General features: G+C 29.5%; 1 protein-coding gene across 2 annotated transcripts in view; it reads left to right on the forward strand.

The window, feature by feature from the left end:
• The window catches only part of LOC129910369 (G1/S-specific cyclin-D2), a 132,752-nt gene that overhangs the window by 76,053 nt on the left and 41,492 nt on the right, over positions 1-15,207 (forward strand). For both annotated transcript variants that reach the window (XM_055987723.1, XM_055987722.1), the window contains exon 2: positions 2,866-3,087. In XM_055987723.1, coding sequence (XP_055843698.1) covers positions 2,866-3,087 — 222 coding nt within the window. The remainder of the gene's footprint in view (positions 1-2,865; positions 3,088-15,207) is intronic.

The following is a 15,207-nucleotide window of genomic DNA, read 5'->3' on the forward strand; positions in this document are numbered from 1 at the left end:
CCACCCCTCCCACAATTTTCCAACAATTTTTTTTTTCTTTTTAAACTTTTTATCCTCATCACAACAAAAATTTCATTAATTTCTCACAGCAAATATTTTCCTAATCCCGCTCCTGATAATTATTACAAAGTAAGATAAGTTCACCTTCCGGCATGGTCAGTACCTACCAGCAATGTCACATTTATTTTACAAGACGACAGCGATGCGGAACGAATTCAAGAAACTTCTCAATTATAAATTGAATGGGTTTTGGCAAACTGTGATTCCAATCAGCTGATAGTTATTTTTTTTTTTTTTTTCTTTTCTTTCTTTCTGTTTTTACTCAACCAAACCTGCCAACCAACCAAGTGTCAATTATCTGGAAAAAAAGCAAAAGCAAAAAAAAAAAAGCAACAACGTAACAGCTTTAATATAGGAAATGAGTTAAGTTCTGTTTGTGGTTCTCGGCGAGCCACATAATCGGAAAGAATTATACTACACACACACACAAGTAAATTCACTCTGAAAGTCCAAGAAAAGTTATAAAATATTTTATCCATAAAAGTGGTTTTTTTAGTGTGAGATACACCGAACTCAAAACCGAACTTCTCTCGAAGACGAGACTTTGACTCGATGAGAAGTCGAAAAAGTCCACAAGTATTATAGTGTGAATTTCTCAAAGCCGCACTGTGGGAAATGACTTTTCGATGGGAAATTTCAATTGCAAAGTCCAGCCAAGTCGGGTTTTAAGCAGCAGCTTCAAGTTGTAATAGGTAGTTTGGGTTTGAGAAGTGAGAAATTATTGAGAGAGTGAGAAAGATAGGTATAGACTTAATCTTACGTGACAAAGCCACAGGAAATTGAGTTAAAGTGTTTTAAAGAGTTACGTGCTTTAAATTGTTCTTTTTAACTTGGACTTTTTTTTTTTCTATTTTGTTTTTGTATAATAGGATACGACTTATTTGTATGCAATAATTGTATTCGGGGATACCCATTATAACCAACTGTTTATCTATTGGTTTTTGTTCTTGTTGGTGGCTGATGGTGGTTATATAAAAGATTCAAATGGTCAATCTTTTTGAAGAAAAGAACTGAATAAGATTTCTTTCATTTCGTTGTGTTTAAAATCATTAAACACTGAAGTCGAAGTAGCCTATTTAACGGTGTTTCGATGTGATAATAAAATCAATTGATAGCTTTTTGAGTCTGAAGTTTTGTATGGGTTTTTGTTTTTTTGAGTATTTTATTGGTAATCGTAAAAATGGTGACCTTAGTGAAATGGTATATTTACCTTCTAACCGGTTGTAAGAAGTCTCCAATGTGCCTTGAAGATTGCTTCGGTTAAGCCATTAAATTAAGTTGTTGATGGGTTGACATATTAGAACTTGGATTGGTGTTCAGAATAGATATTGCATCATAGGTAGGAGCCGAAAGTCAAAGATCTATGAACATGAAGAATGAAAAACTTGCATTGATTTCATCTGTGCTCAGAAAAAAAAAAATTGTGAGCTTGAGTAGATGAAGGTTGTCAATAATTCCAAGTTATTGGTATGAAGAATTTTGTTTAAGAAAAAAAAAAACGAAAAACTTGAAAAAATTAGTTCAGCCTTTGAGGAGATCTAAAGGTAAAGCTAAAAAGTAACCCGAAACAGACCTAGAAAAAAATTCATTAAAATAAGGTGACCTTAAGATTTTTTTTTAATGAAACAGAGTTAGTAAAATAAGGAGTTAAAATCTTAATGCATTAGCAAAAAAAAAAAAGAAATTTAAATAAAATTCGGTCGTTTAGTTGAGTAATAACCCGAAAATAACTCAAAATTGATTTAGTTAAAAAATAACTTTTCATTAAAATAAGGTAAATTAAGGATTTTTGTTAATATTTTTAAGAATAAGGAATAATATCAAACTTAATTTTTTCAGACACTAAAGAAGATTTGATATAACCGAAGAATAACCTCAAATATACCAAGAGTTAAGATATTTTTTGCATTGAAACAGGGTACTATGTAAAATCTCAAAGAGTTAGCGAATAAGAAGGATCATTTAAACAAAGTCGGTCCTGCACCTAAGAAATAATCGAAAAATAACTTGCCTAAAAAACAATTATTTGCCTAAAAAGTATGAAAAATATGAAGGTATGAAAATAACCGACTTACAAAATCAAGATTTTTTAATTGAATTATTAGCGAATAAGAAGGAAAATTAAAAAAAAAAGCTTCTTCAGTTAGAAATTAACCTAAAAATAACCCTAAAGAGACCTAATAAAAATTCCTTCACTCAATTAGGGTGAGTTGAAGGTATTTGTTAACATTTTTAAGACTTAGAAACCTATTCAAACCAAATCATTTAAGCCATAAGAGAAGATTTGGAAATAATCGAAAAATATCCTCAAATATATGAAGATTTTGGATTTTTTTTTTTATTTTATAAAAAGAAAACCAAAGTCAAATAATAACCGCAAAATAACCCAAAATAGACAAAAAATCTTTCTTAGTGTAATATGGTGTATAAAAATTGAGGCAAAGAGATGAAAAAAAAAGTTATAAAATACATCGTGAACAGAGAAAGAGGAAATCTTAAAAAAATCAGAAATAGCCTTCAATTTGTTTTACTCAAATATTTGTTTTTTTGTTTCACTCAAATCTGAAAAAATTAAAAATTTCACAGAAAATTAAAAAAAAATCCTAAATTTCTCATTCATCTTTTTCAGTATTCGATCCCCAAAATTTTCAAAATAGTTACACTTTGAAGTTATTTTTTTACCTTCTACAAAATTTAATACAAAAATTAAAACATTACAATATTTTTTTAGAAATACTTTTTTCTTTTTGAAAATTTTAAAAATCCACTTAATTTCATATCTTTTATTTTCTTTATTTCTTTCAGGTTTGTGCCGAACAAAAATGCCAAGAAGAAGTCGTTCTGCTTGCACTCATTTATATGGACAGATTTTTATCAACAAAATCAGTTTTAAAAAATCACCTACAAATTTTAGCTGCTGCCTGCCTATTATTAGCATCAAAATTGCGCGAACCAAGTTGTCGAGCATTGTCTGCTGATTTATTAGTATACTATACGGATAATAGTATAATTAAACATGATTTAATCGTAAGTTTACTGATTATAATTTGTTTAAAAAAAAATACAAAATAAACCAAAAGAGAAATGATAAATCTGACAAATCAGTATTTCATACAGTAGAACCATTTTTGGTATAAAAGGGAAAAAATTAAAATAGTAAAATTTTAACTTTTTTGTAACCTAATTTTCAAAATACCTCGAAATCATGAAAAAATGATATAAAATTTGGTTTCTTTTCAAGTTTTAATTTATTCTGATCCACTGTATCTGCTTAATGGCTGTTTTCATTTCTTTACCTGAATTTAGGTATATTTTCATTGAATTAAGAGAAAAAAATAAATCCTCTTTTAGTAAACTAATTACAACGTCCTTGCATCCCAATTTTTTATATTATTTATCCCCAGGTAAAAATATAAACGATAAACGAGTAACGCCTTTTTCATAAGAAATCCGCAAGAAAAGACTAACCCAGTGAAGTGAATGTATTTGCTCCTAATAAGGCCTCGATCCTAATGTTTTTTTTTTCTGTTTTTTTTTTTTTTTACGTATCGCGTAATATTTTTCATCTCATTTTGGATTTCTTGAAAATTCCTTTTTTTTTTGGTTTTAAATTGATATCTTCGATGGCGCGATGAGTGGTGCGTATTTAATTAACAAACCACGATTAACGATTTATTATATCGTTTATTTATTGCCATCAAATTGTTTGTGAATTAATTTCAAACAACCCATATAGAGTTTAATTCGTATATTTATTTTGTACGCACCAACCACGTCGCTGTATCATGGATAAACTCAGTGTTAAAGATTGGTGGTGTGCCAAAGATGATAATTAAGTGCATAGCTTATAGCTAGTATCTTATACAAAAACAACAACAAAAAAATGTAGGAAAAAAATTATAAAAACCTTTAATAAAATATCTCAATCAATTACTTCGCCGCCTTGTCTAGTATCATCGGCCTGCTACGTCCGTGTGCCGTCGTCGTCAAATTGTTGTAAGTCATACAATATGGCAGGCAAAATACTATCTATGCACATATAAGAAGTTTTAGCAGCAGCTCAAGCAACTATTTCAAATCAAGTATGTTGATGGTGCGTTTTTTAAGTGATCTCGCATAGCAAGTTCCAGGTATTAATACACTCCCAAATCTGTCCTTATAAGGATAATGAAAACCAGGAATGTTAAACATTTTTTAATGAATTTCTAATCTTATTTTAATTTTTAAGGTTGACTTAAAAAAAAAACAAGAATTAAGATCTTAAAGAAAAAGCGAATAAGAGCGAAAAAATATGTCCTACAGTTAGGAAATAACCTAAAACTAACCTGATATAGAACTAGTAAAATACTGTTCGCTAAAATCAGTCGAGTTATAATGTTAGGTGTTAACATTTTAAACAATTAAAAACAAAATTGGAATCAAATCGATAGAGTTTTCTAATGAAGGTAAGAAAATAACCGAATAATAACCTCAAATAGACTAAAAATTAAGATTTCTCATTGAAACAGGGTGAGTAAAAAGAAGGAGTTTAAATAATAAAAAAAATAGAGAAATAATAGTGGGTCCCCAAGTTATGGAATAACCTAAAAATAACCCGAAAAATACAAGTAAAAATTCATTAAAATAAAATGAGTCAAAGTTATTTATCAACATTTTTAAGAGTTACAAACTAATAAGAAACAAATCTATTGATCCGTTAAGGAAGTTTCGAAATTACCGAAAAATAACCTCAAATATAACAAGGTTTAGAATTTTGTTTTCATTGAAACAGGGAAAAAGATCTGTTTTTGCAGTTACGGAATAACCAAAAAATAACCGGAAATATCTTAATTACAAAATAATATAATGATAAATAAGCAACTAACATTAAAACAATGTCTGTCCTGCAATTAATGAATAAAACAAAAAATAGCCGAAATAGACCAAAAATAAAAATGTCGTCGAGTTAAAGATCTGAAAAAAGGACCGATCCCTAAGCAGGCTTAGAACAACTTTTTTTTTTTCAAAAAATCAGGATGAGTGTTGTGTTTACAAAAAAATATGCAAAGAAATAGAAATACGAAAAAAAAAATAAAAACAAAATTTGTTCGCCAAAAAATTGAAATGCACAAAAAATATACAAAAATTAACAAACAAATTAACTAACAAAGTCAAAAATTTATATAAATGGACTGAATAGGATTTGGGGTTAACATCAAAAAGGCGCATCATTGGAATAAAATCGACTTGGGGTAAATTAATAACCCAAAATTAACCAAAAGAAAAAAAACTAATTTTAACTCCGCAAAGAAAAGTAAGGGGTTAGTGGTAAACACCATTTGCAGACCTGGAGTGAATATTGGATCGGTTCAAAAATAATCCATAAATAACCCAAAATTATTTTTTTATTAATCCAATCGAATATTTATAGCCAGACGGATTTTTAGTAAAATTATTTTAGTTTTATATTTAAAAATGTTTTGCGGTGTTATAACATCCCTGTCGTTTTGCATTGATTTTATTTATTTTTTTTTTTCTTGGTCAACTTTTTTTTTTGAAATGGTTGCACAGCATAAAAATAATCACAACCAGACAAAAAGACGTTCTTTGGTTCGGTTCCCATGATCGTATAATGCGCGCACGATCACCTCCGCTCTACTCGCTCTGTTGGCCGTCGTCGTCATCATCATCATCATCGTCGTCGTCGGTCGATCGGTCGTGGTGAATTCCTTAAAGGAGTCCAGTCCAGTTTTTTCGATCATTTTGTGTTTGTTGGTGGTACTTGCCAGGGGCGGTGGCTAAGATCATGCCTCACACTATACCAACTCTATAAGCGGGTCTGTCTATTTGCCCATTCATGTGCATTATAGAATTTGCAAGAAGGAAGCCGACGACGACGATCAGCACCGACGACAATGGACGAAACCAAGAAGAACGGCTAGAGTCTTGACTCTTGAGAGATAAATGATGGAGCTTGTGTTGTATAGAGTGTTGGGGGTTTTTCTCTAAACTCTACAAACCCCCTTTTCCCCTACAGACTTGGCACCCTTTTGGCTTACCATCCAGCAAGGAACCACCAGGAGCAGACGAATGCATAGTTTTGCAAGGTCGTTTGTTCATTTTCCAGGTAATCTAGACAAACGATCGTACATGGATCGTATAGTCGAGTGTGGTGGTCGTCGACGACGTTGCTGTCGGGGATTTAGTTCTGTTTTTGTTTTTATTTGCGCCAAGGGGGGAACTGATTTTTTTTTTTTTTTGTATTTTTCCAGACAAGACTGGTAGAGTTCTTTGTGAAGTCATCACCATAATAAACTCTGTTACTGAAAATAGTTTACTTATAGGTTTAAATCGATCGGGACAATAGCAAATCAAGTTTATATCTTTGTCTTCTCTCTCTCTTTTCCTTCTCTGTCTCAATCTTAAAGGTTATGGTAGAGTTTTTAGTATGTTTTTTTGTTGAGCAAGGACGAGTTGATTGTTTTTTGATGACGGAATTTCGTGATGACAAAAGATTTGCAACCAAAAAAGGAAAATACGAGTAGGTACAATAAACAAACAAAATTAAAAAAAACAATCAATTTCAATGAATCGAGATCAGAAGTGGAATTTAAATTGGCACGTTTTGACAAGGGCACTTTTCTAGAGATATAAATAATAGTCTTTAATCTGGTAAATGTTGCAACTTTTTAGATTTAGAGTGAATAATCTTTCCAATATTTAATAACGTAGAGGGAAAATGGAAGAAAATTGTTGCCAGCTTAGATGAAGATGCTTTTGAAGAGATTAGAAAAGCTTACAAAAAAAAAATAACGACGTTCTGAGATCATGATTATCCATCAAAGAAGTCTTTCAGTCTTTGCAGAAAATGAAGACGATTTCAACAATACTAGTTTAAAGAAAAGTGGAGTCGAAAATTGGACAATTCATACCGGAAGTTCTGTGTAAGTTTTCCAAGTCTTCTCAGTTAATACTACCCTCAAGCTAAGAGTTTTCTGCCTTCAATTTTTGTAATCTGCTTTGCTATAAAGGTGATCTGCCTTTACTTTTACATTTTTTTTAATGAGGAGAGACTTTTCCATATGCATTTTTGATAACACGGTGTAACACTCAAAATATACGCGGGCGGAGACCTATCAGGTTTTGTAGAGCTAGTCGCACTGAATACGAAACGGTATTTGAAAATCCCCTAACACCCCCAAAATTTGGAGTTACGGGCAAAAAATGGTTTTTTTTGACCTTCATCCATTGAAAAAATTCTAGCTTCGACAATTTTGTACCCATTTTCGATTTTTTTACAGTTTCTGATAGAAGATAAATATAACTTTTTAACAATGTATAAAACATGTAACTCGGTTAAACCACTTAGAATTTATAAGCTGTCAAAGTTCAACAATTCCATTTTTTTCGTCATTTGTCCAACTTCGGCATCAATGTCTTATGTTTTCAAAACAACATGCTATTTAAAAAATATATTCTAAAACTATATCTATTTCCCAATTAATCGAGGTATTTTTTTATGAAAATCACTTCAAAATTGGCTTAGAAAAAAAAAATTTTCGATTTCAACCCAGATACAGAAATTCGAACTTATAGGTATAGAACAAAAATGTTGTTTCGGCACGTAGTAGGATAACTTGGACGCCAGGATTTGATACCGGGTTTTTGTAGAGGAGCTCAATAAAAACATTTTTTTCGTTGGGAGGGTGGTCTATCTCTCCCCTTTTAGGTGGGAGGGGCATTTTTCTAAAAAAACATTATCAAAATAAAAAAAAATTATTAAAAAACAACGGCAACACTTAGAGTAATAAATGATACCATTTCCGAAAGGCAAAATTGCACATTTGGTTCTAATTTTTAAATCAATATAATATAACCAATAGTTTTTGAAATAATCGATTTCAAAGTTAAAAATAGGCGAAAAAAATTTTTTTAAACTCATTTTATACTATTTTTGTCCAGACTGTGAATTTTAGTAAACAAATTACTCACACAGAAAACTGCCTCAATTGATTCCTTATCGAACAGTGAAAACTATTTATGTTTCTATGTCTTCTAGTTTTTGAGAAAATTGAAAAATTATTTTATCAGATTTTTCCTTTTTCAAAATATTTTTTGTTTTTATTTGTTTTTATTTTTCAATTTATTTTTTATCTAACTGAATTTGAAAGTTTCAAAATTCTTGGTGTCTGATCAGATTCGGGTTGGGACTGTCAAGGTTTAATACGGAGTCGTCTGTTGTGCTGTCTCGTTAAGTAAACTAAATCGAATTCAACGCTTGAACTGAATAAAGGTTCTCCTAATAATAGGTCTGTTTGGGTACTGCCTAAAACAGAAATATTTCAATTTTTGTCAAAAATAATGTACAAAATGACACAGTTCCACAGTACCCAAACAGGAATTGAGTTAAAAATGTTGAAAAAAAAAAATAAAAATATTTTTGTTTTAGGCAGTACCCAAACAGACCTAATAATAACCTTTTGGGAACAAGCCTTCTTCTAGCTGCCTTCCAAGACTGTTAACAGTTATTTTGCGTTGGTGATGTTGTTAGAAGCGATAACGTTTATGATATTTAAAGATTTTTAACGCAAATGAGACCGAATACGTTATGCAAAAATGTTGGTTCGAAGTATTCAAGAATATATTAGTAAGACTCCATTAATTAGAGCTTTTAAGCAAGATTGGTGCTTCCGGATAATCAATAATCTTCCTAGCGTGAGATAAGACTGATTACCAGAATTTGTTTGTTACTTGATTTCTAATCGCTTCTTGTGTCGATCATGATAATATTTTCGTAATTCTCTTTTCAAAAAGGTATTATCATCAATGAATTTTTTCAAAATCCTCTGATCAAAGTTACCAGCTTAATTTTTCGTATCGATCGCTATTTATGGTCGTTAGAAAGTTAGGTATAAAATCGTGGTTTCTTGGAACTTGTTCTGGTAGATGGGAGAAAAATTTTGTTGAAAATTCAAAAATTTAACACCGCAAGTAAAAACACCTTTCAATATTCCCTTGGTAGCCGAAATTAATTAATTTTTCGTTACAACTTTCTAGAATAAAGGCTTAACTACATTCACCACTTTTTGAAAAAGTACAAAAGTGAAAATATTTTTTTTCTCGCTAGCGGAATTTTTTTTGTAAAAAAGAGTTTACAAATTGATTTTTGGACGAAAAAATAAGCATTCTGCATCATTTGTTTTAATTTTCTAGCCCGAAAAACCCTACAAAAATGCATTTGAAAATTTTCACTTTTGTACTTTTTCACTTTTTGAGCCAATGTAGTTAAGGCTTAAGATAATATTTTTTGTAACTAATATTGGAAAGAATTTAATCACATTGCGCAATTGGTGAATTGTTTTGTTTCTTATTAAAATAAAATAAAATTTAATTTAAAAATACATAATTAAATTCTTATTTCTTAAGATAAATTAGTTGACTATTCTTTTTTAGAACTTCAATGACATTATCGGATTTCTCTTCATTATGTTGATGATTAATTCAGTTATTTTCCCGAACTGATCTATTTCCAAATCAGATAACATTTAAATGAAATTCTTTGTGAAAATTATTTATTTGTTTTTATCCTTCAACAAAGTCAAATAAAAAATGCCGAAGGATTTTTTCCAAGAATTTCCATCTTCATACCGACACACAAAAATTATATTTACTCAACGATACAGATATACCACACAAGCATTTAAGATGGTTAAAAAAAAAATAAGGAAATCTCATTATACGTATTATCCTTTTGTGTGGGAACAAAATCTAAAAAAAAAAAAAAAATCAAATACATTTCGTCAATATCAACTCAATATAATATGAGACGCATAATAATATGAGATAAGATGTCCATTTTAAAAATGAAGTGAAAAGTGCAATTACGGGTCATTAAATGGCCTCCATTGAAACTAACTAACAAGCAGCCTTTCTCCCACACTCTCATCAATGAAAAAAAAAAAGAAAGAAAGTCAAAAAGGACTTCAACTCATCTAAATCGGACAACGATGATGACGATAGAGGAATGTCATAAAATAAAATTAGAAAAAAAAAATTGTATATTCCTCGGAATCTCTTTTGTTTTGTTTTCATCATTGATAAACAAACCCATAACTAACTGTAAATCTGTCCTCTATCTAATAAATTTCATGAAGGCTATTTAGTTAAAAAAAAAAAAACACTATACCTGTTGTGGGAAGGAGTCTTTAAAATAATATCAAAAAAAAATAAAAGAGAACCAATTGATAATATTTTTTTTTTTTTTTTTTGTATACTCCCCTGAAAATGACAAAAAAAAAACGTATCTAGAGGAAAAAATAAATAACATCCGACCAGGATCACACACAACAAAATTCCTAGAAGGACCAGCAGTTTGTTTTTACTCTAAATACCGAGTATCTAAAAAAAAATTCACTTTCATCCTTGCGCCGCCATAGCCATCTAAATGGTTGAATTGCTCAATTTGTTTGTTCCTTTTGGCACTTAGATATATCCTTTGGTTTTTCAAAGTCATAAAAGTAGGATTAGTTTTTTTTTTAGTTTGTTATGCGTATGTGTCTGACAAATAAGCAAATATTGAATCAGATTGCTTCGAAAAGAAAATATTTGACAAAAAAATCTGTTTTTTTTTTTTTTAATGAATGATTTTTACCATGGGAGAAAAAAATTTGTGGTAAATGTACATTTTTTAAGGTCTTGTTACCCTTTTTGAGAAGACCGCATATTATGATGCAATCCTTATAAATTTACATGAGAATGTTGGTAGATATTATCAATCTATCAATGCATTCAGCTACCAAGAGAATATTGGGAGTTAATTTTTGGATTAATTTTGATTTTTTTTTTTTATTAAAGTGTGATTCTCGCAGCTGTACGGATTACTGAAGAAACAATAAAATGCAATGTCCAAATTGTTGAAAATTTTACGATCTATTTCCGATGTGTACTTCTTTGTGCTTCTATATAATTCATTCATAAATTTTAATCAAAAAAAAAAAAAAAAAAATTGTCTGAAATTGCAACACCAAATCCCCACAAAAAACATAACTTTCAAGATTGTGTCTGAAGATACTAACCAAAAAGGTGTTGTGTTGTGCGATCTACAAAAACCATGTCACATAATTCATTTCCTTTGTTTCGACGACGACCGGAACAACGCTAGTCTTGTTAACCAAAATTTAACATAAATTCAGCAGCAAACAATGCGTCTGACTGCTTTATTTTTTTGTTTTATATGAATTATTCATTCATCGATAAGTAATTAATTGAATAATAATACACAAACAAAACAAAAAAAAGTAACGCATATAAATTATGTCTTCAGTTTTTTGTTTGTTACCAAGCCAAGAAACAAAAAAAAAAAAACAAAAAAACAGTTTAAACAAAGTGCGTAACACCAACAAACAAAAAATTTATCCAAAATTTCAAGGTTTCTCTTTGGCTTTTTTACTCACAACTGACCAATCTAACCCACCAAAATGTCCAACTATTCCTTGAAGTTTTTCTTTGTCTATTTGTCATAAAGTCGAAATAATTTTTTTTTTTTTGTTTTGCGTTTATAACTATTTTATAGCTGACTTCACACTTTGCCTAGTTCAATATGAAACAAAAAAAAGTTTAACGCACTTTTTTGGGAGTAGGGGAGATGGATTCAGGTATAAGTTTTGAATTCGTTTTGCGTGGAATTTAAACGATTTAAAGGTGTTAGTTTTATATCTTGTCTTTGACTTTGAGTAAATTTTGTTGTTGTTTTTTGTATGCTAACTGAAAAGCTTACATTGATTTAAAGGGAAAGTGCGTAGAGTTTTTGCCGGCAAACGTGATTGTTTGGAGATTGTCAAATTTTAACATATTGATGAAGGTTATATTTTGGCTGTTGGAACATTTGCTAACAACTTTGATGATAATTCGAAAGTTTTATAGTGATTTATGCATGTTAACACGGCTATAATAATTAATAAGCTATACAAAAGATTTATATCAATTTTTTTTTGGTTTTCTTTGTATTTTTGCAAACCTAAAAAAAAAACGGAAACTAAGCTTGATAATTTTCTTTGGTGTCTTCAAAATGATCACTTTGTGAAAATTGAGCAAATATCAACATTATTCTTCTAAATGTAAAAGTTTTTGTAAACATTAACAAACCAAACTTATTTCGTAGATTTCGAATGACGGATTTTCATTAATGATATTCGTTTTGTCAAAACCAAGGTAAACAAGACTTACTTCTTGGCTTTTGAAATTCAATAGAGAAACAACAAACAAAGAAAATTATCATCGACAAATCAGAAGACTAAAGATTGGCGAAAAGAGACCCATTATAAAAATGCGAAAAAGTGTTGGAGATGAAACGGAGCCTTGTGGGACTCCATCTTTTAATTTAAGTGCCATCTTATACACTGAGGAAAAAGCCACCATAAAAGAGCGTGAAATCAATGAAAACCACATTGATTTAACTACTATTCGAAAATGATTTTGCGTTGAAGATGGACATTTTAAAATCAACGTGGAAAAAAGGTTAATTTTTTATGGTTTCGTATCTTAAAGTTACATAATTTAAAGTAGTTCATCTTTGGAACAACGACGTTTCAACTTCAATTTATTTTTTCCCTCAGTGTAGAACAGCTAATTTCAGCATGTTTCCGAAACAATTTTCGAAACTTAAATTTTCATTACCTACTCCATAAAATCTACAAAATCTATAAAGCTTATAGCTGTTCTATCATAAATTTGAAACTACTTATCGCAATGTGACAAATGGGATATTGATGGAAGCGACTTGCTTATCCGCTGGTTATAGGCTACATGACTTTTCCTTCTAGTCTAGAGACATATTCAAATTCATTCGTAAACATTTGTTAGTCTACCAGATATAAGGCATCTTATAATTTTGTACTCAATCCAAGTTCCTTAAAAAAGCACATTCTCATTATAAAAGATACCATTCCTTAGTACAAAATTTAAGTTAATTAGGAACATTCGAAAAATTCCTAACAGATTCAATTTTGTGCAAAATCATTATCTACCTGCCGAACAATAATCCAAATATCTTTAGAATTATGATTCATTTAGAAAAGACTATTACCAGTTCCACCCACTCATATTTAACCTTGAAAATCTTCAAATAAAACGATGCGATTTATTAGGTGTATACCCCAACTCTCATGTGGAATTTTTATTATTTTGCAAAAAAAAAATAAAAGAATTTCACATTCAAATGTGAAATGTATTTTTTAAAAAGAAAAGAACACAAAAAAAATTCCCCTAAAATATTGATTGATGCAAATCTATAAATTAGCAAGAATTATAAATTTTTATTCTCAGTCCAAATCAAGTACCTGCACCTACCTACTTAAATATTTGAACTTTATTCTTTTGTTTGATACAAATTGTTTAAAATTTGTTCATAAAAATACTCTTAAAAATGATATACCATTTGGTTTCTTGCAAAAAACATAAAATTAAATTAAATCGCCTATAATGACACAATATTGCATAATCTTCAAAAAGGCGTATAACAAAATATTACCACATTTTTTATGTGTTAATTTATGACACACAGAGCAAAAAATACAAGAAAAAAAAATTAAATCATAAAAAATTAAATCATTTCAATTATCTGGTCAGTATACATTTATGGCAACTTTGTTTGACGGCTGCGGGAGGGAATGCAATTTAAAAAAAAAAAAAAAAGAGAAAAAAACTTAATTTAATCATACATTTCCGAATAAAAATTGTGTGTATTTTTTTTTTTAATTTTTATTTTTACTTATTTCTTGCAAAAGCAATTTCACAACATTTAAATGGCAATCAAAATGCACTTTGAACACCACCATGTCAGATGGTGGCGTCTTGTTTATTGTTTTGATTTATTTATTGGGCCGATATCAATTTATTTTTGCAATTAATACAATAATTTTATACTGATTAGAAAAAATTCTAAAACAAATGCATTGCGTCAAATTTTAAATGAAATTATGAATTTTATTTATTTAGTTGGGCGTTAAAAATGAGTGTTTTGTTTTTGTGAAGTTTGATAGATCATCCCATGGGATCATGGTAACAAATGACTATGCTTGAATTAGAAATTTTGCAAATTTGGTTCTTAATTTGGTATTGATTTTCATTATTTTTAGTTACCAAGAAGGAAAATTCAAAGATATGGTATGAAAAATAAATGGTAAGAAGGAAAATTTAGTCAATTAGATTTGAACGACACGCGACGAGTTCGTCACATCTTTTTTTGTCGTTTATTACCCCAACAAAGCACATCAAAACGAATGTATACTAGGGTGGGTCAAAAAAATCGAAATTATTTTTTTTGAATTGGTACTCCGAAAAATCGATTGCTAGACCCCTCTAGAATATACACACCAAATATGAGCTCTTAATATTAATGGGAAGGTCCTCCGCTTTGCAATTTTCCATTTTTACATCAAGCTTCTACTAAAAAAAAAATAATTTTTTTATTAATTGACTTTTTAGCAAATTTCTTTTCATATTCTTGTAGGAAATTGAACGCTCTACAAAAAAGGCCTCATAGACTTTTTTCGTTTATCTAACCGTTGAATAGATATTTGAGGTCCAAAAATCGAGAAAATCTTTAAAAATTCGTTTTTTGTTCTTAATTTTGTAACAAATTGAAAAATTATAATGATCAAACGCGCAAGACATATTCTTGTTGAAAATTAATTGCTCCACAAAAAAGGTCTTATAAACTTTTTTCATTAATCTAACCATTCTAAAGATATTCGAGGTCAAAGTTAAAAAAAAATATAAAAACATTTTAAAAAATTTCTAATTCACTGAAACTTCATTATTTTCAAATTAGCAAGATATATTCTTGTAGGGGCTTAAACGTTCTACAAAAAATTCCTTGGAATGAAATTGATTGCTTTAACCGTTTAGAAGATATTCGTATCCAAACCAATGCTCACTGATTTCAATAGTTTTCTTATGACCCGTATGCATTGCGATTTGGATACGAATACGATTTTTCGGAGTACCAAATCAAAAAAAAAATTTTCGATTTTTTTGACCCACCCTAATGTATACTAATTATAATTACTTCTCTTATGGAGTGGTTTTCCAGTTGCATTTTTTGTTAGATGATATAATTTAATATTAAAAATTAAATTCTATGCCTGAAGAATAATAGTCCTTGAACAA

This window comes from Episyrphus balteatus, chromosome 2, assembly GCF_945859705.1.
Source record: "Episyrphus balteatus chromosome 2, idEpiBalt1.1, whole genome shotgun sequence".
Taxonomy (NCBI): Eukaryota; Metazoa; Arthropoda; class Insecta; order Diptera; family Syrphidae; genus Episyrphus; species Episyrphus balteatus.